The 27,713-nt window shown below is 38.9% G+C and overlaps 1 protein-coding gene across 1 annotated transcript in view; it reads right to left on the bottom strand.

Annotated features, from left to right (window-relative positions):
• The window catches only part of tex2 (testis expressed 2), a 105,378-nt gene that overhangs the window by 13,375 nt on the left and 64,290 nt on the right, over window positions 1-27,713 (bottom strand). Inside the window, 4 exon segments of the mRNA XM_073026407.1 lie at window positions 328-537; window positions 1,510-1,635; window positions 10,904-11,036; window positions 20,319-20,418. Coding sequence (XP_072882508.1) covers window positions 328-537; window positions 1,510-1,635; window positions 10,904-11,036; window positions 20,319-20,418 — 569 coding nt within the window.

Genomic DNA, 27,713 nt, shown 5'->3' with positions numbered 1-27,713 from the left:
TACTACAAAAACTAATCGTTCACCCTATTATTCGATATACTGCAAGCTCACCTCTCTCTGATAAAGGGGAAGAGAGGTGACACACAGCAAGAGGGGAGACTAACAAGACAAAAAATACACATGATTTTGGTAATCAAAGTCTCACCAAAACTTGTGGACAAAAGAAGATTTTGTTTACATAAATGCTGACATATCATTAATATCTTTCACTGAAAAATTGTACAAATTACGTTACTCTTGACTCTTATCAATACTGAATGATCAACTTAAACCAAATCCTACAGTCATAGATGACTTCATTAAAATTGTAACCAAACTTGCCCATACCATATTCTGTCAGTAGGTGGTGGTGGAATATTCACAGCTAGTGTTCCTTTGCACTCTTGAACCTCTACTGTTAACAGTAACGGAGTATTTGAGACTTCTTCAATTTTCTTCTTAATAAATTCCGTTTCAGTGGCTTTCTGAAAATACTTTGACTTTGTAATTTTATCCACAAGTCTCATAATCTTGCTTGGTCGATGCACCCCCATGTATCTGTGCATGTAGAAAATCATTTACTTTTTTATCATTGAATATTTTGCATAATCACATTTCCATAGTGACAACTATTTCTAAGTGACATGTTTACCCATTTATTGAATTATCTAATTTTTAAAAAAATTGCAGCTGTTCATAACCACTTTATAAGTGATCCTGTTGCATATTTAAAGATCAACAGAAATACACTAACACTGGAAATTGAGAGCGCCAAGGCATCTTCAAATTGTGTAGAGTTTGTTTCTATTACCCATTAGTTATAGCTACAGAGTAGTCAAAACACAGCCAGATTCATATCTTGCACCTCAAACAAGCAGATCAACTTCTGCAAATGCAGGATCTGCCGGTTACCTAATGTGGAAGCCTTAACACCAAATAAATGGGTTGTTATAAAGTGTAGGGGCACTTTTCCCCTGTACTTTGAGTTCTTTTCTGACAATTATTGAAATAAAAAATCAGCTTCCATGATCCACGAGAAAGAAATCAACAACTCAAGGCAAAATTGCAATCATCAGAAGGCCAAATACTCTTTTCAATTGCAAACTGCAGTCAGATAATAAAAATGGTTAAGATAGAAGTAGACTGATAATACTCAGAAACTTGGGCAGCTTGTCTGAGAGAAAAACTGTTAAAATATCACATTATTGACCTTTCAGTAGAACTTGCAAAGTTTCCCCACACCCTTTAGCTTTTCTCCATCCAGCCATGCAAAGAGGTACAAAGGACGTGGGAATGCAGTGCACTAAACAGCAATTGGATAAATAGCACTGCTTACAATGAAAACTGCCTGATTTTAAAATCATTTAGGAGTGTTTCAGAACTGAAATGGGGATTAAATGCAAGGAATTCAATAAATAGGACTGACTAAACTAAGATAAAAAGTCAAACCCAGAATAAAGATAATTGAAAACCTATGTAAATTAAGTTACAGCATACTACTTCAAAATGTTGTGTAGGTGATATTCATACCCTTCTGCCGCTGCTGGAAGCACTTTGTCTCCTGCTAACACCTCTTGTGCATCTTCTTCATCTGAAGATCCAGCACTTGAGGACTCCTCATCACTATCAGCGAGGCAGTAGGCTTTTGGTCTGTTCCTTTTTCAAGGGCATTAGAGAAAGGAAAACAATCTTTTAACAATCATTCTGAACCAAGTATTTTTTTATTAAATAGTTTAAATTAATTAGGATAGTGCCAAGCGTAGCTGAAATTAGCAGTTTAAGCTTCATTCCTTAAAAAGATTAATATTTAGATCCCAAAGTAGATAAAAGTTTACAGAAGTTGATAGAATGAGATAAAGCTTTTTATACATAACTTACATCTTCACCATGGGTCTAAAAATTGATGAAAGTAAGATAGTCCTTCAAAACTCCTCCTCCCCATCTCCTACTATTTTTCATTACTATACCTATTCTGGTCAGCAATGCATGGGAGGTAATTACATAAGCAGTATTGTTTCATTCTTAACAAAGAAACCGGTAATGTCAGGTTGCATCTGGGTCAAGCCCAACTCTATTTAATTAGCATTCACACATATACTCGCAGTAGTAAGCCCCAACTTTACCACGGTATGCTGTTTTATGTTTCCTCAAGGGATATGGCACTACCAGGAAGGCTAGTAATTATCGCCCATCCTTAACTGGCCTTGATCCAGACAGACATCGATATTGATAAAATTTGTTCATAATAAATTTATTCACCAAGTGATGAAGCAGCGTCAACCACATTGGCATTGGCTGTGTGTGTGTGTGTGTGTGTGTGTTTGTGTGGGAGAGAGGGAGAGGGAGAGGGAGAGGGAGAGGGAGAGGGAGAGGGAGAGGGAGAGGGAGAGGGAGAGGGAGAGGGAGAGGGAGAGGGAGAGGGAGAGAGAGGGAGAGAGAGAGAGAGAGAGAGAGAGAGGGAGAGAGAGAGGGAGAGAGAGGGGAGAGAGAGAGGGAGAGAGAGAGGGAGAGAGAGAGAGAGGTACATACTAGAGAGGATTCCGTGGCTATTGATGACACCATTTTATATTATATTTATTAAATTAGATTAATTTGAATTCTCTGGCTTCTGTGGTGGGATTTGAAATTTGAATTTTGTGTTACTGGATAATATCCAGATGGACAGATTCAAATGACTTGCTGTATAAATGAAGTTTGACAATTTAGTTTTATATCTTAATGCTTCAGCCTTTTAATCACTCCTAGATACCCTCGAATTGGGAACCTCTTCAAAGTTCATAAAGAGAACTAAATTAATTTTTGCAGTCTAACTTTGCCTGTTACGAATATGCCACAGCTCTGAGGGGTCGAAGGGTGCGGGGTAGCCCCCTCCTTTGTGAGAATCGCAAGATCACTATTAAGTCAGTTCAGGGGACACAGGAAATGAGAGAAAGACATGCAGAATCCACAAAAGGGTTGGAATGTGTCCTGGCCTCCGAAAGGCAGACCCATTGATACCGGCTATTGTCTCTTGGAGACGGACTTGTGTATTGCATCCTGCACGATGCATCGAAGCACCCCCCCCCCCCCCCCCCAAGGCAATGAACCAAGGGGGAGGTTGGTGGAGGGATTGCATCATCCCAACCTGATCGACATCTGCGACCCTGTGAGTCAGGATAAAAAGAGGGTCTGGGGGAACAGCCCCTCAGATGCACCAGAAGAAACGCTAGCGATCCCGTAATAGCGAAAGCCGGTGGAAGGCCACGTGCGTCTGTTCCCATTTGCCCGGAATCGGTGGCCTTTGCCACGGAAAAACGGTTTTTAGCTAACAACGGGGAACTCAACTCCCAACGACTCTTGAAGGATTGACATCATAAAAGGAATCGGCAAGTTTTTCTCTACATCTCTCTCTCTCCAACAATTGCCACACAGCGGTCCCCAATGGCTGCAGCTTGACTGAACTAAAGTGACTTTTATATTTCCATCAGACAATACATTATCCCCTAGACAACGATAGAGCTATTTCTTATTGATTATTATTATACCCACGCTTTTAGATTTAGTATTGACGATGTATATTATCTGTGTGTTTGCATTGATATTATTTTTGTGTATTTCTATCAATAAATACTGTTAAAATAGTACCATCAGACTTCAACGGACCTCTCTATCTTTGCTGGTAAGTGACCCAGTTACGGGGTACGTAATATGCCAAAAAGCATCTCTTTATAGGCCTGTAATTTGGATTTATCAATATTTCAAATTAAAGGGCTGACATAATTATTGATTTTACTTGCCAATCAGGGACTGATTACAATAAATTATGGTTAGTGTATACCATAATGCTAAAACTGACGAATTTCTGTTCTAAGACATAAGGAGGAGTTGTCCATAAACCCATTCCATTCAAAAGAGACAATGGCTGCTCTTGTACCTTACAGCTATCCTACCTTAACCCCGTACTGACCACCTGAAAAATATATCTGTCTCCATAACCCTCCTGGGTACAATTCCAAACATTCACCTCTTTGGGTGAAAATAAAAATAATTTCATTGCTCTCCTGAATGGCTGACTCCATATTGTGTGATAGTGATCCCTGGTACAAGCCTACCACATTGTACCATTTCCTTTAAACATATTGTATATTTCAATAGGGGCATTTCTCATCTTTTTTTATATAAAGAGGGGGCTGGTTTAGAAACCCACACCAAACAGTTTTTACTAGTTTGGTACTGCTAATTTCTGGACCATTCTTATCCCTTTCATTGAAATTTACAGTTATGGTCAATGTCTCTGAAATGTACTTAGCTGGCTTCATTTCCCAGAAGAGGTCTAGTTTGCTCCTTCTCTCATAGGACTATTTATATACTGGCTCAAAAGGTTTTCTTGAATGCCCTTTAAATATTTCACTCCGTCTAAGCCTTTCACACTAAGATGATCCCAGTTAGTACAGTGGCAGTTGAAATCCCCTCCCATTATAATCCAATTGCTCTTGCACTTCTGTTATTTGCCTGAATATTTGCTCCCTAAGAGGAAAAAAAGTTATACATTTTTTTTAAACTTCCTCTACTCGTGAAAAGCAACTTGGTTTTTTTTTGCATTATTTATTTTGCAATTTCTAGTAACTTTATGATTTTGCACAATGCTGCTTCTAATGATAGATGCAAAACTAAAAAAAACACATCACATAAGACAATGAGAATAAACCTGATTTTGAATTTATCCCAATCCCAGTTTCCTGCAGAGTTATCTCCACATCCCCTGATGGTCTAAATATTGCTATTACTCTATTCAAAAAAGTGTCTCACATCTCCTTTAAACTTTCTTCCTTTTACCTTAAATCTATGCCTTCCAGTAGTCAACATTTCCACCTTAGGGTGGTGGGAGAGAGACTATCTACCTTAGCTATACCTCTCACAATTATATACAGCATCATGCAAAACGTTGGGCACCCCAGTCAAAATTTACTGTGAATAGTTAGGTGAGTAGTAGATGAACTGATCTCCAAAAGTCATAAAGTTAAAGATGAAATATTCTTTTCAACATTTTAAGCAAGATTGGTGTATTATTTTTGTTTTGTACAATTTTAGAGTGAAAAAAAGGAAAGGAGCACCATGCAGAAGTTTGGGCACCCCAAGAGATTTGAGCTCTCAGATAACTTTTACCAAGGTCTCAGACCTTAATTAGCTTGTAAGGGCTATGGCTTGTTCACAATCATCGTTAGGAAAGGCCAGGTGATGTAAATTTCAAAGCTTTATAAACACCCTGACTCCTCAAACCTTGTCGCAACAATCAGCAGCCATGGGCTCCTCTAAGCAGCTGCCTAGCACTCTGAAAATTAAAATGAATGACGCCCACAAAGCAGGAGAAGGCTATAAGAAGATAGCAAAGTGTTTTCAGGTAGCCTTTTCCTCAGTTCGTAATGTAATTAGGAAAAGGCAGTTAACAGGAACGGTGGAAATCAAGTTGAGGTCTGGAAGACCAAGAAAACTTTCCCAGAGAACTGCTCGTAGGATTGCTAGAAAGGCAAATCAAAACCCATGTTTGACTGCAAAAGACCTTCATGAAGATTTAGCAGACTCTGGAGTACTGGTGCGCTATTCTACTGTGTAGAAACACCTGCATAAATATGACCTTCATGGAAGAGTCATCAAAAGAAAACCTTTCCTACATCCTCACCACAAAATTCAGCGTCAGAAGTTTGCAAAGGAACATCTACACAAGCCTGATGTATTTTGGAAACAAGTCCTGTGGACTGATAAAGTTAAAATAGAACTTTTTGGCCACAATGAGCAAAGGGTATGTTTGGAGAAAAATGTGCAGAATTTCATGAAAAGAACACCTCTCCAACTGTTAAGCATGGAGGTGGATCGATTATGCTTTGGGCTTGTGTTGCAGCCGGTGGCACGGGGAACATTTACTGATAGAGGGAAGAATGAATTTAATTTGTTATCAGCAAATTCTAGAAGCAAACATCACACTGTCTGTAAAAAAGCTGAAGATGAAAAGAGGATGGCCTCTACAACAGGATAATGATCCTAAACACACCTCAAAATCCACAATGGACTACCTCAAGAGACGCAAGCTGAAGGTTTTGCCATGGCCCTCACAGTCCCCTGAACTAAACATCATCGAAAATCTGTGGATAGACCTCAAAAGAGCAGTGCAAGCAAGACGGCCCAGGAATCTCACAGAACTAGTTGTCTTTTGCAAGGAAGAATGGGCTGAAATTCCCCAAGCAAGAATTGAAAGACTCTTAGCTGACTACAGAAAGCATTTACAAGCTGTGATAATTGCCAAAGGGGGTGTTACTAAGTACTGACCATTCAGGGTGCCCAAACTTTTGCTTCAGGCCCTTTTCCTTTTTTGTTATTTTGAAATTGTAAAAGATGGAAATAAAAAAGTAATCTTGCTTAAAATGTTAAAGAAATGTGTCATCTTTAACTTGATGCCTTTTGGAAATCAGGTCATCCTTTACTCGCTTAGCTATTCACACTAAAAGAAATTTTGACCGGGGGGTGCCCAAACTTTTGCATGCTACTGCATCTTTCCATTCCTCAGTCTCTAATTCTCCAGAGAAAACAATCCAAGTTTGTCCATCCTCTCCTTATGTACTTCTGAACCTGACAATATCCTATTGAGCTTCTGTAAAAATCTACATTTATTTATGTAATCCACCAAAGCTGCATACAATGTTCTCAAAGTGGCCTAACAAATGATTTATACAGTTGCAATATAACTTACCAACTTTTATACTCAGTGCCATGAGCAATAAAGACAAGTAGGCCTTTGCCACTTTACAGGAGCTATGGACATCAAGTCAAATTCTCTATGTGCATTTAAGAATTCTATTAATTATACATTCGCTTGTCGTTTTTCATGTTCTTAAATCCATTAGCTCACACAGGTCTGAAGTACATTTCTATCCAAGTGACTCATCTATATTTTCCTGTAATCTAAATCTTTCTTTCTCACGCAACACACAGTCAAATTCCTAATCTGCAAGCTTCTTTATTACAACCCATACATTGAATTAACTATCACTGGTCATTCAGGAACAATTCCAATAGAGAAGCTCTTAAATAAAATGCTAATCTACCCAGGCAACGGGGTTGCTTTAGCGATCAATGTAAAACCCTTGGAGAAATAGAATTAGTAGGAACATTAGAATAAATTGCATGCTTACCAAAATTCAAGAATGTAAAGGGGAATCGTCACTAGTATCAATTATATTATATCAAATGAAGACACAACACTTTTCTATGTAAACTACATAATTGTACATTCAGAAATGATAATGTCTTTGTAAGTAATTTGCTATGACGATGCCCCTTTATTAACATACTGCATTACAGACAGAATTCCCATGCACAAGCAAAGATGAAGCAACAATGGGTTTTACTCTTTGTAAAGGAATAACACAAATGTTTATTTCCTGAACAGATTTTGACATATCTGCATTTCCCAATTTTACAAATGGTATATGGATTGTATATTACAATTACCACTCACCAGAATCACACAAATCCACAGATGATTCCGATCAAACACATTATAAATGGAGAAATGAAGAAAAAAACGTATAAACAGAAGTTAGTGAAAAAAGACCATTTTTCAACTGCGATATGCACACAATGTGCAAGGTCTAGTATTTTAGCTTTAAGCAGATGTCTTAAATTCTTCTTGTAACACATACATAATAACATTGCTGTTCCACTGCACAGCGATGTTTACCATTAACCCAGGTGGCTTAAAATAAAAATGATATTTGCTTAATCCCTTTATGCCCTTATAAATGTATGTACTATCTATTACTACATCTAGCCATAGTAATATGGTATATATTTCTAGTGGAACATATAATTAAACTGTCTGTATTAAATACGGTTCAATAAACATTTAAACTGCTTATGAGAGACTTAACAATTCAGAGAGAAGGAAAGCAGATTTTGTAAACTGGGAAGAATTAAAGATAACATTTTTATCCCTTAATCAAAAGCAACCAACCCAGCTCAAATGCACACCTGCATAAATATCCCATGAAATAGAAAGAGTGCCCCACTTGTATTGATTTCAGGTAAGAGAGCAAAAGGGAGAGAGATTTTTGATATGTACACTTATGTAGATATGTTACTGTTGCATTGGCCCCACCATTCCAACTAGAAAACCTATGAATCCATTAGTGCATAAATGCTAACTGGACCTTTAAACTAAAGCAAATGCAGACAAGGCAACCTAACATTTTCATAAGCTTTCGCCCATTTATCAGCACATTTGTCCAGCTAGTCAAATGAATATTTTGATAACAGATTCTCCTACTGTTTATCAAGACAGCTTTACTTTCCCACATTAAGTAAAGGTAGGAACATGTACAAAAAAATGGGAGAATTTGCTTCTCTGCAAGCTAGAAGTCTTATAAATTTAGCTTTAATAGTAAAGTTGCACAAGTTGGTATTTCTAGATGGTACCAAGACAAAGGAAATCTCTATGGTAGAAAAAGACAGCTTATGGTTGTTAGGCCAGAAGATCCGTTTCTATGCTATAAAAACTCTGCAAGTTTAACCTAAAGTAAGAACAATGGACGCATAGTACAAAATTTCTACAGCGTCGTAATATTACATAATTCTCCCCCTTTATTATGAAATCTGTAAAAACAAAATAAAATGCTGATTTGACTTCAGAAATAGAAATATCATAACTTGTTCAAAGAATAGGATATAAACTACATATTTTTCATCCCTGAAACAGAGGTTTATGTGTCGATTGTTACATACCACGTAGGTATCTTGTGACTGTCACATGACCATGATGTCATTGAGTATCTGGTGAGTGTGAGGTAATGGTCTTGTGATGGTGGAGTAATGTATTTTCCCGCCAGTGTGAGGTCACATGATGTAATTTTCATGCCAGTGAGGTCATGTGATGGCCTGTTTTCAACAGGTATAACACAAGGAAAGCCTGCTGTGACACAGCAGTTCTGTTGGGATGTTGTTTAAGTTGTCCGTTACTCCATTATGCTGCGTATTTGGTTTCATGACGCAGTTTTGTTTTAAAGTGGAGTTTTGATTCCCGCTGGAAGGTACATTGTTGTTGTGCTGGCAGTTTTGAAAATCATTGCCAGTTATGTTTGCTGTATCTTTGATTTAATTTTAAAGTCCAAGTATTGGAGAGTGAAGATTGATTGAAGTGCGGGAACCCGAAGGATCGAGTAAAGTTGGTGTCGTCAGCGGCAATACAGGATTGACCTTATTGAATCCTCATTCAGAAGGTAGTAACCTGCATCCGAGATAGCCCCTGCATTGTGAAAGCGGAAAGGGCTGGGCGTAGCGTTATTTATCAAGGAGAAGGTCAGTTCTTTTAAGCCATTTTAATTACCTTCGTCGTAAATCCTTCAGGCAAGGCATACTTCGGCTGGGATCAGCAGTAACGTCACGTTGTCGAGGAATTCGTTACTTCAGGAAAATCTCTCCTTATTGACTGTGTAATTGGACTTTTACATTTACCACTTAAGAACTGTGTTCACATTTATTGCTTTAAGAACTGTTCGAGCTGCCGTATAGCAGCTAACTTCCGGTTAAGTTAGTTGTTTGTTTATTTTTCATTTTTATTGAGCAGTGTTTAAATAAATGTTTATTTGTTTATGAAAAAACTGTCTCAATTCTATATTCATTGTTGCCGTAGCAATCCATAGCAGTAAGTGGGAACACGACACAATTGATATTTTGAAGTCAAGATCAATCTTAGATGTTAATTATACAACCAGATTATGCAAGAACCCTTCACCCTGGTTAGACCAATTTAAAGCAAGCCTTTCACAGACAATTTTTTGGTTTTTTCATCGGGCAGAGTGAAGGAATCAAATGACAGGTGGACCTTTATCTGGACTAGTGTGAAATACTGCACCTTGAGGTCAAAAACAAGGAGAAAGTGTACAGTAAATGACAGGCTCCTTCGGAGTACTGATATACAGATGGATGTTTGAGCACAAGTCCATAGCTCCCTGAAGTGACAACACAAGCAGATAGGTTCATGAAGAAGGCTGTTAGGCACACTTGCTTTCATCAGTTGGGGTGCGGAGTATAAGAGTTAGGAAGTCATGTTGTCTCTGCATAAAGCTTTGGTTTGGAATTGTTCACTTCATTATAGGGTGAATGTGGAGGTATTTGTGCCTGACAGTAATTTATAAAGCCATTTGGTCAACTAGGCCATAAGGTTCCACAAGGAAAAAAAAAGGTCAATTTGTTTAAAGATTTTGCAAGAGTATTTTTCTAATAGCAGTATATTAGTTTAAGAAATCAGTTCAAGTTACATGTTAAGTAGTTTAAAATTGTTCAACTGTTTTTTTGTAACACTTCTCTTCAGACTCTTAATGATTCTAAAAATTTGAGAATATATAAATATTACTTCCCTTTCTCTCGGCAATGCAGGGCGAATTTTGCAACACATCTATCCTCCTCTCAGTTTCTTTATGATTTTTATTGGGGATCCAGTCTTGATCACATGTGTTATCAGTTTATGGCTGAATAAATGCTACAAGTCAAAAGGGAAGGAGGGCAGTAGAAGGACCTTGCATCTTTCAGTTTCTGGGAGGTGAAGGTTAAGTGGGAGGTGATTTTAAAATCAAGATCAGGAACAAGCACCGTCGACTTAGCACTATTCACAAAAAAACCTGAGCTAACATTACCTTTCCTGATATTCTCACACTTTCAGATAGACTTTGGAATATAGTAAAAAAAATGTTGTCCTATTCAGTGAAGGGATTGTGCAGAGTATCAATGTCAAATATTTTATTAAATCAATTGTCAAAATGTCTATCTTGATATGTGATAATGAGAAGTAGATTAATATATTACCTATTAAAAAAATATATATTACCTATTATACAAAATCCATGGCCAATCCTATGCAGTAGAAAAACAAAATTGTATTTCATTAAAAACTTACCCCTCTTTGCCAATATCGCCTACTTTATATCCTTCCCCCAAAGATTCCTTTCCCAGTTTGGTCAGATTCATCTTGGTTTCCAAGGTCATTAAAAATGAACCATTGTAAGAAATCTCCAGATCAATCCACAGTCCTGTAGAAAATAAACGGTGACTAACTCCAGGAAATCACACATGTTCTTTATGTAAAATCTATCTCTTTAACAGCCTGGAACGTATTAATTAGGCAATAATTAACAGAAATAAAGCTCCCAGAATCATTACAACACACAGGATAGTTATTGGAGCCACTTTGCTTGCTGCCTTCTGTTTTCTTTACATTCAATCTGGTAAGTTTTTTTTGAAAACCACAACTGAATCTGCTCCCACCACCATTCAGGCAATGCATTCAGATCATGACTAAACTAAAAACCCAAATTGCTGAAAATATACAGCAAGTCAGGCCAGATCTATAAAGAGCATATACAATAGGAATTTCCTGTGGTGTGTTGGTGACAACATAAAACACAAAACAAAATTCACCAATTATAAAGGATTATATAAAAATAAAAATTAAAGACAGATATGGAATAAAACATGCATAAATACCAGCATGTATTCACAATGTAAAAGGATTATAAAAGATGGTTTAAAGTAGTGTTTCCCAAAGTAGGAAAAATTGTCCCCCTGAAGGCAGTGGGAGTTTCTAAGTGGGTGGGGGGAGCTGAGGAATTACAGGCTTAATTTAAGAAATTAATTAATTATAAGCATTTGATACTCAGTGCATCATAAATTATATTTATTTTATTTAGCAATACAGCACGGAATAGGTCTTTTCAGCCCTTTGAGTCCCACCACCCAGCAACCCCACAAGCCTAATTATCCCTGACCTAACCGCAGGACAATTTGCCATGACCAATTAACCTGCCTAGTATGTCTTTGGACTGTGGGAGGAAACTGAAGCACATGAGGAAAACCCATACATTCCACGGGGAGGACACACAGACACTCTTAACAGAATGAAACTGGAATTGAACTCTGAACTCCAGAACACTTTGAGCTGTAATAACATTGCGCTAATTGCTATGCTATTGTTTACAATGATCACATAACCACCTCATCTCTTGCTAACCCACTGTTCTTCAACCTTGCTCGAAGCACATATAGTTGTTGAAAAGCAATGTGACACTTCTGTATTTAGCATATCATGAGAAATCTGGACTAAAGAAATCATGTTGTTTCTGGGCCTGGCCTGCACATTATTACTTATCACTGTAGTACAGTATTAGCTAATATGATTCCCATACTCTATTCACAAGTGACAAAATTCCTATAAATTAGGGAATGGAGTTCAATGCAGTAAAGTTTGAAAGGGCAGATTCAAAATGGTCTTGACCACTTTTCATTAGCCCATGGCCCAACCAAGATATTGCAGTCCCACTTTATGTACCTTTAAGCGGAAGTTAGGTTTTGCCTGAGTTGTGACAATATAATAACTTTTCCCTTTATTGATTACAGTGCTTGAGGATGAACTTAAAATATCAGGTGTTTGACCTTGGTTGTTAATCCATAATGAAAATGGCAGAAAGATTCAAAAGATGCAAGGATCCAAATTACTTTTATTATCAAAATATGTATAAATTATACAACCTTGATATTTGCCTGCTTATAAGCAGCCACAAAGAAAGAAACCCAGAAGAACCCCATTAAGAAAACGACCAACACCCAGTGCGCAGTGAAAGAGGGAAAAATAAACCATAAATCATGCAAATGATAGAAGCAAACAACAGCATTCCGAACCAAACCGAGTCCATATTCCCAAATCCCCAGAGTAGCCCCAAAGCCTTGGTCTCAAGTTCACCATATAGTGGGGCAAGTTGCCACGAAGCTCACAGACATAGCATAGCAGTGGGAGCAGATTCTCCGCCTCAGTGCTGCACAGAGAGGAGTGAATATTGCAGGAGAGTGAGCGAAATCAGCCCGACCCTCACTTCCGGTCCCAACACTTGCCTTTCCAGTCTTTCTGAGCCAGCGTTTTAAACTGTCCAAAGACCAGGTCGTGTCCCAAAGCAGACCAAATGAAAGAGAATTGTACACATTATAGAGTGGTGTACCTTAAATATGGATTCATACCATCACCAAACAATCAACAACAGCTGATGTGTCTGTTGCGTGAAAAAGTTTTTTCAAATTAGGCAATGAAACCATCCAGGCTCCTTGAACAGTTGAAGACAATACATTCTGATAAAGCGAACAAGAAATCTGCTTATTTTCAGTAACTATGTGGAAACTTTCAGAAGACACTTCAAAACAAAACAGTTATACTTTGTGCGTTACATACAACATTTCCTTGCTCATTGCTAAATCTAGAAAGCCCCATTCAATTGGAGAAAAACTGATACTGCTAATAGTAAGGGAAGTTCTGAGTACAGTTTCACATGTTGTGTAATATACTCAGGACAACAGAAACAAGAGAAAATCTGCAGAAGCTGGAAATCCAAGCAACACACACAAAATGCTGGACGAACAGACCAAGCAGCATTTATGGAAGAGAGTGCAATTGGTGTTTTGGGCAGACACCCTTAACAGAATTTGAGAGGAAAACACGAGCAGTAGAGTTAAAAAGTGGGGGGAGGGGAGGGAGAAACATGGTGATAGATGAAACCGGAAGGAGAAAGGGTGAAGTAAACAGCTGGGAAGTTGATAGGTGAAAGAGATACATGGCTGCAGAAAGGGGAATCTAATAGGAGAGGACAGAAGGTCATGGAAGAAAAGGGGGAAGGAACACCAGAAGGAGGTGATGGGCAGACAAGGTGAGAGGGGGAAAAGGGAATGGGGAATGGTGGGGGGGGGGGGGGGGGGGTGGAGGAGACACATTACCGCAAGTTTGAGAACTTAATGTTCATGCTATCAGGTTGGAGGCTACCCCAGACAGAATACAAGGTGTTGTTCACACAATCTGAATGTGGCCTCATTGCAATAGTAGAGGAGGCCATGGATTGACATATCAGAATGGGAATGAGAGGTGGAATTAAAATGGGTGGCCACTGGAAGATCCCACTTCTCCCAATCTACATCAGGTCTCACCAATATATGGGAAGCCACACTGGGAGCACCGGACACAGTATATGACCCCAATAGACTGTCACAAGTGAACTGTTGCCTCACCTGGAAGTGAGGGAGGAGGTGTAGGGGCAGGTGCCTCAGTAAGGCAGCGTCCATTATTAAGGACCTCCAGCACCCAGGGCATGCCTTTTTCTCACCGTTACCATCAGGTAGGAGGTACAAAAGCCTGAAGGCAGGCACTCAACGATTCAGGAACAGCTTCTTCCCCTCCGCTATCTGATTCCTAAATTGGACACCTCACTTTTCTTTAATATACAGCATTTGTTTTTTTAAAAATCTATTCAATATACGTACTTGTTTATTTATTACTGTTTTTATTTTTATTTTTTCTCTCTGCTAGATTACGTAACCTGATTCTGATTAATGACAGGATACCATCATGGGGTTATTACGTTCTTGAAAAAAGCTGTACCTAACATATTTACCATTCATTGTCTAATTCAGAGACTGTATCTTGTTGCATAACATCCAAAGTGAGCATCTGCACAAATGATTAAATAATGATTTCACTTACACAGCGGTAAATGACATCAAGTCCCACGCTCTCATTTCTCGACTATTTTGAGAACTTTGTATTGAGAGTGATGAGCAGTTTGAATACTTGTTGTTGCACACAGAAGTTAGATGGTTCTCTAAAGAAATCTGCCTGAGATGCTTTTATGTGCTTTTTGAAATTGTGATAAAATACTTTAAAAGCTCAAATGCTTCTTAAGTAATCAACTCAAGTATATTAGGTATGACATTGCTTATTTGTCATAACTATTCTCAAAGTTTATTTAAGTCAATCTTCAATTGCAAGGAAATGATGCGAGTCTTATCAAAGTCAAATCAGCAAGTTAACCCTGTTTAAGTGCAACATTGGGTGCTGCAACCTCTTCCAATTTCCAAGCCTCTCTGAGTTGGAAGAGAAAGAAAGACTACCAGATGATGATCTTCAAGTATACTATGTCCACCTGAGTGAGCTGCACAAAGACATGTCAGAGAGATTTCAGGATCTTCTCTCAATCCAAATTCCAGATTGGGTAATAAATCCATTCCTGAACACTCATAATGAGGATTTAACAGTAAGGATGGAGGCAGAACTGATCTCACTACAAAATGACTGAGGTGAAGCCAAAGTTCAAAAAAATTACATCAAGACTTTTGGTTTCAGAAAGAAATCTCTGAACGTTATCCTGCACTGTGGAAAAAGGTCAAGATTAGTTCTTTATTGTCTTTCCAACATCATATTTAATGTAACGTGGCTTCAGTACTATCACCTAACTTCTTTCAAATCAACAAAATAAATTGCAAATTACGGAATGTGGGGATCTGAGACAACTCCTGAGTGACATTCAGTCTGGTGTTGAGAAGCTAATATCACTGCATCAAGCTGTCCATTTCATTGATGAGTGAAAAAGCAATGAAGAAGCGAATAGTTGGACTATTAATGTATGCTCTAAAATTGTTAATGAAAATTAATTTTATTTAATCTAATAAAATACAGAAATAATTTATTTGTAGTTTTAAATAGATTTGAATGTTTTTGACAATTATTTGTCACTGCTTTGAATTTGCAGTTCCTAATTTCTTTAATAATGCATTGTAAATCAGAATTCTTTAGCTTTTATGTAATGGCTGGAAATTGGCGGGGGTGGGGGTGGTGGTCTGGAATGTGGTCTGGGAGCCAAGTTTGGAGTCACTGGTTTAAAGTGTTTACAGTGCAGTGACAGAGGTAATAGATAGAGGGGGTGAAGGGGCTAATTAAAATGTTTGATCAGATTACCTGGTTGAAGAAACTTTTAGGATGGAATGATTTTTTTGTTTTAGTAGCCCTGTACCTCATTCCGAAAGGAAGCTTTTAGAAAATGCAGTTTGCAAATTGGTAGTCTTCACAATGATTTTGCCTGCCAGCTTCTTTGTCCTGGACACAGCAGTAATGGTAGACTGCAGCTAATGACCTTTTCTGTTGACCTGACCTTTTGCTGTATTTTTCGTACATTTTGAGTGGATGGTACACCAATCCAGACGGTAAAATTATTCTTTAAGCTCCTGATTTTTAACAAATCAAATCACCTCTTAACTACCTTTGTTCTAAATCTTAATTTCAGCAACCTATCCAGGCATTTATAAAAGAATAATGAAGTTCATATTATTTCTTCATACAAGAATTAAAAAATTACTATATTGGAACTTCTACTAAGGCTAACAATAGGAAAAACAACAGCAGCAAGCTTTGATCATGCATTTTTGAAGCAGATTTTAAATTTGTTTTACCCTTTAATCTTTATCAAATAGGAAAAATCAAGCCAAGACTCCAACCATTAAATTCTATTCCTGCAGGCCAATGGCCATAATCTAAATAGACAAACTTCATCAGCCAAAAGCTTGTTCATCTGTATTGTAATATTTAATTCAGTGATTTAATTCAAGTTTTAAATGTTGTCATATAAAGCAAGTCACCACTTTAGGCATTCCTTTGGGATCAAGAGTAATTTGATTCCATTCCAGATCAAAGCAAGACTGTCAGTTTTTGCCACAGCTGGGTAGGTAAGTGAAGTTTGAAAGGTGATGCACTCCATCCTGTTTGCTAAGGGCTTTTGGATGTGTCTGAGGCATGGACTTGTGTTTCTCAGTTTAAGAACATTTTTAAATCTTTTCTTCTGTTCACCAGGTAACCCCTTCCCATGACAACACAGAATGGAATGACTGTTTCAGGAGACTGAAGAGACTTCAGACGGTGGCATCGCTGAGATAAAGTACTGGTTAGTCAAGAGAAACAAGCCCACTCTGTGAGTCAATGATAGCATGCTTCCCTTCCTGATAGGCTGAACCAAATGAATGATGTGACACTGAGGAAATCCCCTATCTTCCTAAGGTACAGGCACTCTGTCACACCACAGTCAAGGTGAGGAGGACCCTAGCCAGGGTGAAACTATGCAAAACTGCAGGGTGCAGGGCCAGACAACATATCTAGTCAGGCACTGAGAGTTTGCTGTTGATACAACAGTGGCTAGCCTCATCAGCAACAATGATGAGTCAGCATAGGGAGAGAATTTAGAGAGGCTGGTTAAATGGTGTGAAAACAACTCGAGTCTCATTGTGGACAAGACAAATGATTGTGGACTTTCGGAAGTCACAGGTTGACCATTCTCTGTTGCGCATCAATAGCTCTGTTGTGGAGAGAATGAAGGCACAAAGTTCCTTAGTGTACACATAACAGATGATCTATCCTGAATCCACAACACTTCCTCACTAGTCAAGAAGGCACAGTAGCATCTACACTTTGAGAAAACTGAGGTGTGTAAGGCTCCCTATTCTAACAATTTTCTGAAGGAACACCATCAAGAGTGATTGGCTGCATCATTGTATAGTACAGGAGCTGCAAAGCATTGGACTGCAAGACCTTAGAGGACAGTAAAAACGGCGAGGATCATCAGGGTCTCTCTCTTCACTATTTGTGACATTTACCGGAAGTGTTGCAGATGAAGAGCCCTAAGTATTGTTCAGGATCTCTTCCACCCATCCCACAACTTCTTTGACCCAGTACTGTCAGGAAGTAGGTATAGAAGCATCAGGACTAGGTCTGCCAGACTGGGTAACAGCTTCTTCCCTCAGGCTGTGAATACCCTGCCACTACCAAAGTCTCATCACTAGGTCAGCGAACTGTTTACTGTACGGCTTACTGTTCTGTTTATCTGTGCTGTACCTTACTACATGCATTTTGAATTATATTTTATTAACTTATTGACAGTACAATATTTTAGTTTATATGCTGTGTGTGATATATGTTTTGTGGGTGCACCATGGTCTGGAGGAATGTTGTTTCATTTAGTGGTATGTATGTAGAGTCAGAGGACAGTAAACTTGAACCTGAACAAAGAGAGAGAGACAGGTATAGCCATACAGAAGGTAGTGATGCAGGAAATTCAGTGCCTGACTTTGTCCAATGGGTACAAGTTTCTTGTATTCTGTGTGGATAAGAGCAGAGACCACAGGATGGAAAGCCTAACTGACAACATCATGATATAGGAAGCCTTGAAGATGGTGAAGTGAAAAGATACGTTGTAGTAATCAGAACAGTACAACTACATAAAAGATATAGTTTCCTGTAGCTATGAGAATGAATCCCAGAAAAGTTACCTTCTTGATATAAGGGGCCAAAGATACTACGACTGGAAAGTTCTAGCTTTTGTGGGTCCATGAGGGAATAAATGACGCAGATAAGGCAAAGCAGTATATTTAACTGAAAAACAATCAAAATGCCCCATATTAAAAGCAGAACTATAAACGTGAAAGTCTCTGCTTTTTCATTTATGTCACATGTGAAATGCTGTAAGTCATGTGAAATGAAAGCATGGCTCAAAGATTGAGGTAAGAGAAGCAAACTTCAGTTCAAGAGGAACTGTCACCCATATTGGGGAAGGAAGGAGTTGCTCTTTTAGGGCATTTTTAAAGTACCATACAAATAAGAATCAACAAAGAATAAAGAACTTAAGGAAAATTTAAAGGAAGGAAAAGAAAAAGGAGAGGAGATGAGAATATCAAATTTATGACATAGTGAAGCAAAAGAAATCATAGAACAGAAGGGTGATGATGCAAAGAAGAGCAAATATGGGGCAAAAAAACTGAAGATGAGTTTGGAGGAAATGAAATGGGGATTAGCAAAAATCGTATCCAAAATTGTTGGCTCCAGAGCCTTTAATGTAATTATTTGAATGAGATACTGCGTTATATCCTTAAATTGAACTTTATTCATTCAGTGCGGGAAGGCAACTAGAGACATTATAAGCAAGAATTACGAAAATAATAATTGGAATTACAAAAATAACAAAAATAATTGAATCAACAGCAATACAAAGATGTCCACCTAATCATATATACATTTTCTTCCCCATATCTCTTGTTGTCTTTAGTTAACAAAAAAATCCATAAGCTCTCTGCATTGATTGATAGTATTAAAGCTACTCAAGTGTGCGTATTTCCATCATGTTCAGCTGAAGCACCTGACATTTTCAGCCCTGTACAATTATCTGTGAAAGCAGATTTTGGCTCAACTTTACTTTCTCCAATCCACATTTCCCTTCTCCATACATTCTCCCATTCTTTAGGTGATCCTGGAGATACATCCCTTTCCTTTCATCGAATTATTTTTCTTCCATTCACCCTTAAACACTAATGACGTTTCAAGTAATGGCTTTGATAATTACCACAAGGTAATGCAATGTAAATATTTCCTTTACAGATACAAAATAGACCTCAACTGCATCTCAGTACATCAGGCTAATAGCCACTATGTGGTATGAAAAAGAGAAGAAATAAAATCACTTAGGACCTCATCCAATTGTAAACATCCATTTGGTTCCTTAAGGTTGTTATACCCGGAATTGTAATGGGAACAAGCTCCCACTACTTATTAAATACTCCCAATGTCTTTCACCTGAAATAGCCTCTGACAACCAAATCCAGCTCCTCGCCTTCATGCTATTAAGCCCGGCGGAACCGTTTCTACTGACAGGAGAGGGGCAAAAGCAGGTCACTGGTGCCTTAAAACCAGCCACTTTAATCAGATGGGGCTTGTCAGCCGTGGTTGGAGAAGGAAAACTTATCTCAAACTTCTGTTGCCTTGCAGATACACCCACTGATGCGGGAAGCTTTGGGAGTACACCCAGAGGGAAAAATCCAGAGCTGGAGTCCCTGAGGCAGTCCTACATTGAGTTCAATTTTGATCTGCAACTCCTGCAATGCTGCTGGTACCAAACTGTATCGGTCTCTACCATTCCTTTGGGTTCATCAAATGTGTTGAAGGGGAAGCTTGCTATATGGGCAAAACTTGCTCTCCATAACGTACTACCCAGGCTTGCGTATCTAGACAGCTAAGACACAATATCCATGGTCAACTTTGACTGACAGAGGCCTCAGACTTGATTCATGAACATCCTTTCGGAAATAAGTCTGCCATTCTTACCCAGTGCGGTTTCTATGAACTCGAATCTGAGACTGTAGTTAATTCTCAACAGTACTTTTAAAATAACCCAACTATTTGGTTCCAGATTCATTAGAGACGGTAACTAATTTGGCCTTGAAGGCAATACTCTTATCCAGTTAATGATTTAAGGAAAACTTATGAACCAGGTTGTTTGAGGGAATTGGGAACACATACATTTAAGATTATAGTCCACAATATCACCACTGAAAAACAATTTCCAATCTGATGCTAAAACAATTTTCTATAACTGACTTCCCAATCTACATCAATGGAAACATTAGTATAATTTTGAATGCAGAATAATTGCCAGTGACCATTCTTGAAGGCCATTAACTGCACTTACCCTGGTAATTAACACAAGGTTTTGAAGCTTGACATATTCTTGGCATTGCAACTCCCATATCAAGTTCAGTCAAGGTCAGCTCATTCATAAAATATGGCAGCTGTAAAATTTAATATATGAAAAGTCAGATTTTCAGATGTTCTATAATTGATATAATGTAAATAAATCACATCTCCCTGTCCTGAAATGTGTTTTCACATCCTGTGCTCAGTACTTGTAATAAGTTCAGCTAAGCAGTAAGATATGTATAGGACTAATCATTTTGCCTCCAAGCTAAACATAACAAAAACTCAGGGAAACAGCAAATGGTGGAGGTGACTTCATCTTACTTTTGGTCTGAGCATCTATGAATGCCAGCTGCTGAAATATTGACACCACAAATGAAAAAATATGCTTCCATGCTCCAGCAGTGTTCTTGCTGACTTTTCCCATTAATAAAATGTATATATGCTTCAGTGAACACAAGGATAATCTTCTCCTCACTCCTGCTCTGCCATTAAGATTATGCAACATAATTTTCTCAACATCTCAATACATCATTTTCTGCACTAATTTCATAGATCTCCCACTCAATAACCCACTGCGACACAATCCCCACTCCCATGACTTTATCATTTCCTGTCAGTCACCTTATATACAGACACTCCTGTGCAAAGCATCACTTTATGGACATACATTCAATCTATGTACATAAGCTTTTAATATTTATTTATTTATTATTACTGTGCTCTTTATCTTATGTTTTTTTAAAATTTTGTGCTGTATTGGAACTGGAGTAACAATCATTTCATTATCCTTTACACTTATGCATTGGAAATGACATTAAACCATTTTGATTCTCTAAATATAGATAAATTATCAGTCAAAGTTCAAAGTACATATATGTCATCAAATACAACCCTGAGATTCATTTTCTTGCAGGCATACATAATAAATCGATAACAGAATAAATGAAAACCACACCAACGTAAGCATTCAATCACCGTGCAAAAGGCAACAAACTACGCAAATACAAAAAGAAAGAATAATAATAAATAAATAAACAATAAATATTGAGAACATAAGATGAAGAGCCCTTGAAAGTTCTTCAAGGATTGTGTCATGGATTGTGGGAACTTTTCAGTGATGGGGTAAATGATGTTGAGTGAAGTTGCTGTAAAATGGCAGTGTGTTCAGGCGTAGCAGCCTCTTGAGGGCCAAACAAAGGGATTTTTTTCATTGTTAGATGTCTTTTTTACGACAGTAAGACAATGCTGGACTCCAAGAACTTCGGGTACTGCAGGTCTACCCCGCCCGTGAGCTGCTCATTGGCAGAGCTGGTGGACTGAGTGCAGACCCTGTTGCTGCCTGCTACAGGAAGGCATCAGAATTGGTGTGCGAAGGCAGTGTGCAGTGTATCTGTGGGTGGTTGTCCTGGACGTTTCTCTTGCAATCAAAAGATCCCATTGGACACTGATAATGTAAAATGTCGCAGGCCTATTTCCCTTGTTTAATGTTGCAACAGACAGCAGGAGAGCTGCATGACCTCGTTTGTAGCAAGGACTAGGCCTCAAGTCGTGGGCTTGCCTGCTGCTGCAGTCCCGGAGAGGAGATGCCGGAGACAGTGTAGTGTGACCTCCATGCTTGGTTGGGGACTGGCCTCTTCCATCGGCGCTGCCCTCCAGTGCTCAGTTGGTGGAGTAACAGGCTGGATTTTGTGTGCCTGCGCGCTGCTGGGAACTGTACCATCAATGTGTGGGACATTTGTGGGATATACATGTCTTTTTGTGTGACTATGTTTCTTTGCTAGCTATTCTGAATGTGCTGTGTGCACCTTGGTCCCAGAGGAATGCTGTTTCATTCAGCTGTATTCATAAATGGTTGAACGATAATTAAACTTGAACTTGATTTGATTTACCCCTTTGATTCAAGAGCCTAATGTTTTGAGGGATAATAACTGTTCCTGAACCTGGTGGTGGGGATCCTGAAGCTCCTGTATTTTCTTTCTAGTGGTAACAGTGTGAAGAGAGTTAGGGGTCCCTAATAACGGATACTGCTTTCCTGTGAAAATTCTCCATGTAGATGTGGTCAACGGTGGGGAGGGCTTTTCCCATGATGGACTGGACTGATTCCACTACTTTCTGTAGGATTTTCTGTTCAAGGGCATTGATGTTTCCATACCAGCCTGTGATGCAGCCACTCAATATACTCTCCACCATAGTGGAGAGCAGTTTTTTAAAAAATCAATTATGGTACTGTTTGCACTGTTGTAACTATATGGTCTTGTGTAGGTCTTGTAGCTTTAGTTTTTTGTTTGTTTGGTGGCAGAGTTGGTCTCCTGACTTGGTGTGTCTGGGTAGTCTTGTTTTGTCTGGTGGGTTTGGAGCTCCTTTCCGGGGAATGCGCTAAGATGGTAGCGCGATATTAATATGCAGCAGCCTCTCTAGACTCTGGATTTGGGGACTGTCAAATGTCATATGGATTTTCTGGTATAGTCTGTTTTGTCGTGTGCTTTTGTGATATCATTCTGGAGGAATGTTGTTTCATTTTTAACTGCATTGCAGTTGTGGTTTCTAAATGACAATAAACTGAAATTCAATTCAATTATAGAAGTTTGTCAAAGTTTTAGATACCATGCCAAATCATCATAAACTCTTAAGTAGAGGCACTGCTGTGCTTTCTTCATAATAACACTTCGGTGCTGGGCCCAGTACAGGTCCTCTGAAATGATAACAATGAGGAACTTAAATTTGCTGACCCTCTCCACCTCTGATCCTCTGATGAGGACTGGCACATAGACCTTGTTTCCTCCTCCTGGTCAATAATCAGCTCCTTGGTCTTGCTGACATTGCATAAGAGGTTGTTGTGGCACCACAGCCAGATTTTCAGTCTCCCTCCTATATGTTGATTCATCACAACCTTTGATTTGGCCTATACCAGTGGTGAAGTCAGCAAACTTGAAGGTGGCATTGGAGCTGTGCTTAGCCACACAGTTGTAAGTGTAAAGCTAGTAGAGCAGAGCAGGGAGGACACAGACTTGTGGTGCACCTGTGCTGATAGAGATTGTGGAGAAGATGTTGTTGCCAATCTGAACTGACTGGGGTCTGCAAGTGAGCAAGTCCTTCAGCAATCAATTGCACAAGGAGGTACTGAGGCCAAAATCTTGAAGCTTATTGATTACGGGATGTTGGCATTGAATACTGAGCTGTAGTCAATAAAGAGCATCCTAATGTATCTATCTATGTTGTCCAGATGCTCCAGGGTTGAGTGAAAAGCCAATGAGATAATATCTGCTGTGGACCTGTTGCACCACTAGGCAAATTGGAGTGGATCCAAATTGCTTCTCAGGCAGGAGTTGATGTGTTTCATCACCAAACTCTCAAAACACTATATCACTGTGGATGTAAGTGCTACAGGACAATAGTACTTGAGGCAGATTACCATGCTCTTCTTAGGCATTGGTTTACGTGAAACCTGCTTGATGCTCCGCAGGTGTCAGTGTTGGGACCACTTCTTTTTAATGCTGTGTATAAATGATTTAGATGATGGAATAGATGACTTTGTTGCCAAGTTTGCAGATGATACGAAGATTGGTGGAGGGCTAGGTAGTGTTGAGAAAATAGGTAGGATGCAGGAGGACCTAAGCAGATTAGGAGAATGCGCAAGAAAGTGGCAAATGAAATACAACGTTGGAAAATGCATGGTCATGCACTTTGGTAGTAGAAATAAATGTGCAGACTATTTTCTAAATGGGAAGAAAATCCAAAAATCTGAGATGCAAAGGGATTTGGGAGTCCTTGTGCAGAACACCCTGAAGGTTAACTTGCAAGTTGAGTCGGTAATAAGGAAGGCAAATAGCGTGTTAGCAGTTATTTTAAGAGGTCTAGAATACAAGAGCAAGTATGTGATGCTGAAGCGTTATAAGGCACTGGTGAGGCCTCACCCTGAGTATTCTGAACAGTTTTGGGCCCCTCATCTTAGAAAAGATATGCTGGCATTGGAGGTTCATCATAAGGATGATTTCAGGAATGAAAGGGTTATAATACGAGGAACGTTTGATGGCTCTGGGTCTGTACTCACTGGAATTCAGAAGGATGAGGGGGGATCTCATTGAAACCTCTTGAATGTTGAAGGCCTAGGCAGAGTAGATGTGGAAAGGATGTTTCCCATGGTGGGAGGGTCTAGGACAAGAGGGCACAGCCTCAGGATAGAGGGTCACCCTTTCAAAATAGAGATGCGGAGAAATTTCTTTAGCCAAAGGATTGTGAATTTGTGGAATTTGTTGCCACATGCAGCTGCTGAGGCCAGGTCATTGGGTGTATTTAAGGCAGAGATTGATAGGTTCTTGATTGGACGTGGCATCAATGGTTACGGGGAGAAGGCTAGGAAATGGGGTTGAGGAGGAGAAGAGGATCAGCCATGATTAAATAGTGGAACAGACTTAATGGGTCAGATGGCCTAATTCTGCTCCTATGTTTTATGGTCTTATGCAGGAAGTTACCTCAGACTGCCAAAGAGAAGAGTTAAAGATCTCTGTGAACACTCCATCCAGTTGATCGGCATAGGTCTTTAGTGCTTAGCCAGGTACCCCACTGGGCCGGATGCTTTTAATGGGTTCACCCTCTTGAAGGCTGCTCACACAAGGATTTCTTTAAACAAGCCTGGCTGAAGTCCCTAACTATGATTTGAAATGTGTTGGGAAGGATTGTTTCTTGTTTGGAGATGGCATCATGCAGTATCTCAAGCGCTCAATTATAGTAGACTGTTTGTGATATGCGAACTCTGCTGAGGACTACTGATGAGAATTCCTTGGGTAAATAGCACATATGGTATTTGATCATTACAAGTTCAAGGTTGGGGGAATACGAGTTCAACAACAGCACCACATCAAAGCACCACTGAGAATTTAATCATGAAACACACTACTCCATCTTTTCTGAACTGGTTGTTGTCAGTCTCTGACATTCAAAGACTGATCCAATGGTTCAATATGCTCTGTGTGAAGAAATTTCTTTTCATCTCCCACGAGTTGACAATTGAGTCTGTGATTCTTTCTTGATACTAAAACCAAGGGTAACATCTCCTTATATCTAGTCATAAGAAATCTGTATATTTCAATGAGATCACTTCTCTTTCTTTTAAATGAACTCTGTATGGTATAGCCCCACTATGCTCAGAGGGCGATCCCTTCATCCTAGGAATCCATATAGTGAACTTTAATGACACAGCCCTTTTTGCAACTATAGTTTTCCTCAAACAAGGAGATTTGGATCTGCACACAATGCAGATGAGGTCTGAGTGTTGTGTAATTTTATCAAGGCATATTTTTGTGCTCAAATCATTTTTAACAAAAAGGCCAGTGTATTATTTGTCTTCTAAAATGCTTGCTGTATCTCTTTTTCGTAACTTTGTAGTCTGTTTTCACATTTTGAAAACAATCAGATTTGAATGCAAACGAGAGAAAATCTACAGTTGCTAGAAATCCAAGCAACACACACACACAAAACGCTAGAGGAACTCAGCAGGCCAGGCAGCATCTATGGAAAAGAGTACAGCCAACATTTTGGGCCGAAACCCCTCATCATTAATTCTATCGTCAAGCAAAGCTGCTTTGCCCATACATTGACTTGAAACCAATCCAGAAGTTTCAACTGAACTGTATTTTGATGTTAATGGTGAACAAACAACACTAGTCATTTTATGAGCTTTGTGCTGGAATTTTTGGTGATCTAAACTAGCAGTGGAATTGGCATAGATGTGAATACGGGAAGCTACTGAGTATGTATTAAAATCAGAATCCATACAGACATACACATACAGTAGTTAGAATATTTAGATTTATGCTAAATTATAAAAGATTGGAGAAGGTAAGAGAAAGGGGACTAAAACACAAAAGGAAATGAAAAAAATGATTAAAAATATTATTTTCCACTTCTTGGAAGCTTCCAGTTAGCAAACCAACATAAACTGACTCTAAAGCCAAGTTTTCAGTAATATACTAGATAGACTAAAATTAGCATACAAATGAAGTTCTGAACTTGGTAATACTTCAAAAACAGTTCACATCTCATTAATAGAAAAATCTCAATAAGAACGTTAACTGCAATTAACTGCTTCTGAATTAATAAAATGCTATTTTTTAAATTTGCATTTATTTATTAAATCTGTACTATTGACTGGTGTCAAAATGGTTGTTGTGATGCGTCTAGTGTGGTAGTGTAGTGTGTAGCGCTTGTCGCCCTCATTTTCAGCTTCCACCATTGGTTAGCAGTCTTGCGAAAAGCAGAACTGAATGTGCAAGTCTCTCCCTGCCAGTACATAGCTTCTCGAACAGCAAGCCTCATGTAGTGCCTCCTCGCTAGCAACACACGGAAACTGAACTCCTTTTGGACTCAGGCTGAACAACACAGAATGGGGAGGAGGTCTAGCCCCTTCACACATGGCACGCAGACCCACCGGTGTGTGGACACGTCCTGGTGCTTGTGAACCAGATCCCCAGCTATGGGTAAATAGTCCCACTACCTTGTGGACAGCCTTGGGAGAGATTAAGACTATGGCAGTAAACCAAAGAGTAAATCCAGATTGGAGCCCCTTAGGTGACTGGATGTCATTGAACTTCCTTTCAGCAGGCCCTGCAGCCAAGATAGTGCCAAACATAATGCTTCATAAGCTTTCCTTTGGACTACACTGGTGAGGCCAAGAGGGGGATCTTGATAACGGCATCTCAGGATGTCCATACATTCTGCCCAGGCTTGTGGCGATGATGATGATCATCACCCACTGTCCTTTGAGACAGCTGACGTCAACCACTATTGACTATGCTCCCATGTAATTAAAAACCTTATACATTTCAAGACCACATGGAGTTTAGGCTAAGTATATTACAGCATTTTTAAAAAAAATCTGATGTGCTTTGAGTTCTGTCGCACATACAATATCCAAACAGCATGGGCATAATGTCAGTTGTAAAGCACATGTAAACTTATGGTCCTCACAAAAGAGTTAATGCATTTGACTAGCTATGAAGTGTTAGCTTTAAGTTAAAGGACATAGCAGCTTTAAATACAATGGCACAAGTCCATGACCCACTCCAGTTCATCTTTAATGACCATCCATTTAATAAGCTATTTAACACTTTGCAAATATATTAGTTTGCAATCTGACATGAGACCAGCAATTCTTTTTCAACAAATAAACATAAACTAAAAGCCACAATGTAACTTAAAAGTTCAGCAGTTATTTCGTTCCTTTTTCCTTTTGCTCAGGTCAAATCAGCATGCAATAACAATGCTTCATTCTGCCAAGTTCAATTCTAAACTCCATATCCAGCCACTAAAAGTGCCTATTTGATTTCTATCATCACCTGCATCTATTCTCACTGCTTTATTGTAATTCTTATTCATTCCATCATTGCTT

This window comes from Hemitrygon akajei, chromosome 22 (assembly GCF_048418815.1).
Source record: "Hemitrygon akajei chromosome 22, sHemAka1.3, whole genome shotgun sequence".
NCBI classification, from domain to species: domain Eukaryota; kingdom Metazoa; phylum Chordata; class Chondrichthyes; order Myliobatiformes; family Dasyatidae; genus Hemitrygon; species Hemitrygon akajei.
Note: the sequence above shows the minus strand (reverse complement) of the source record. Positions and strands in the feature narration are given on the sequence as shown.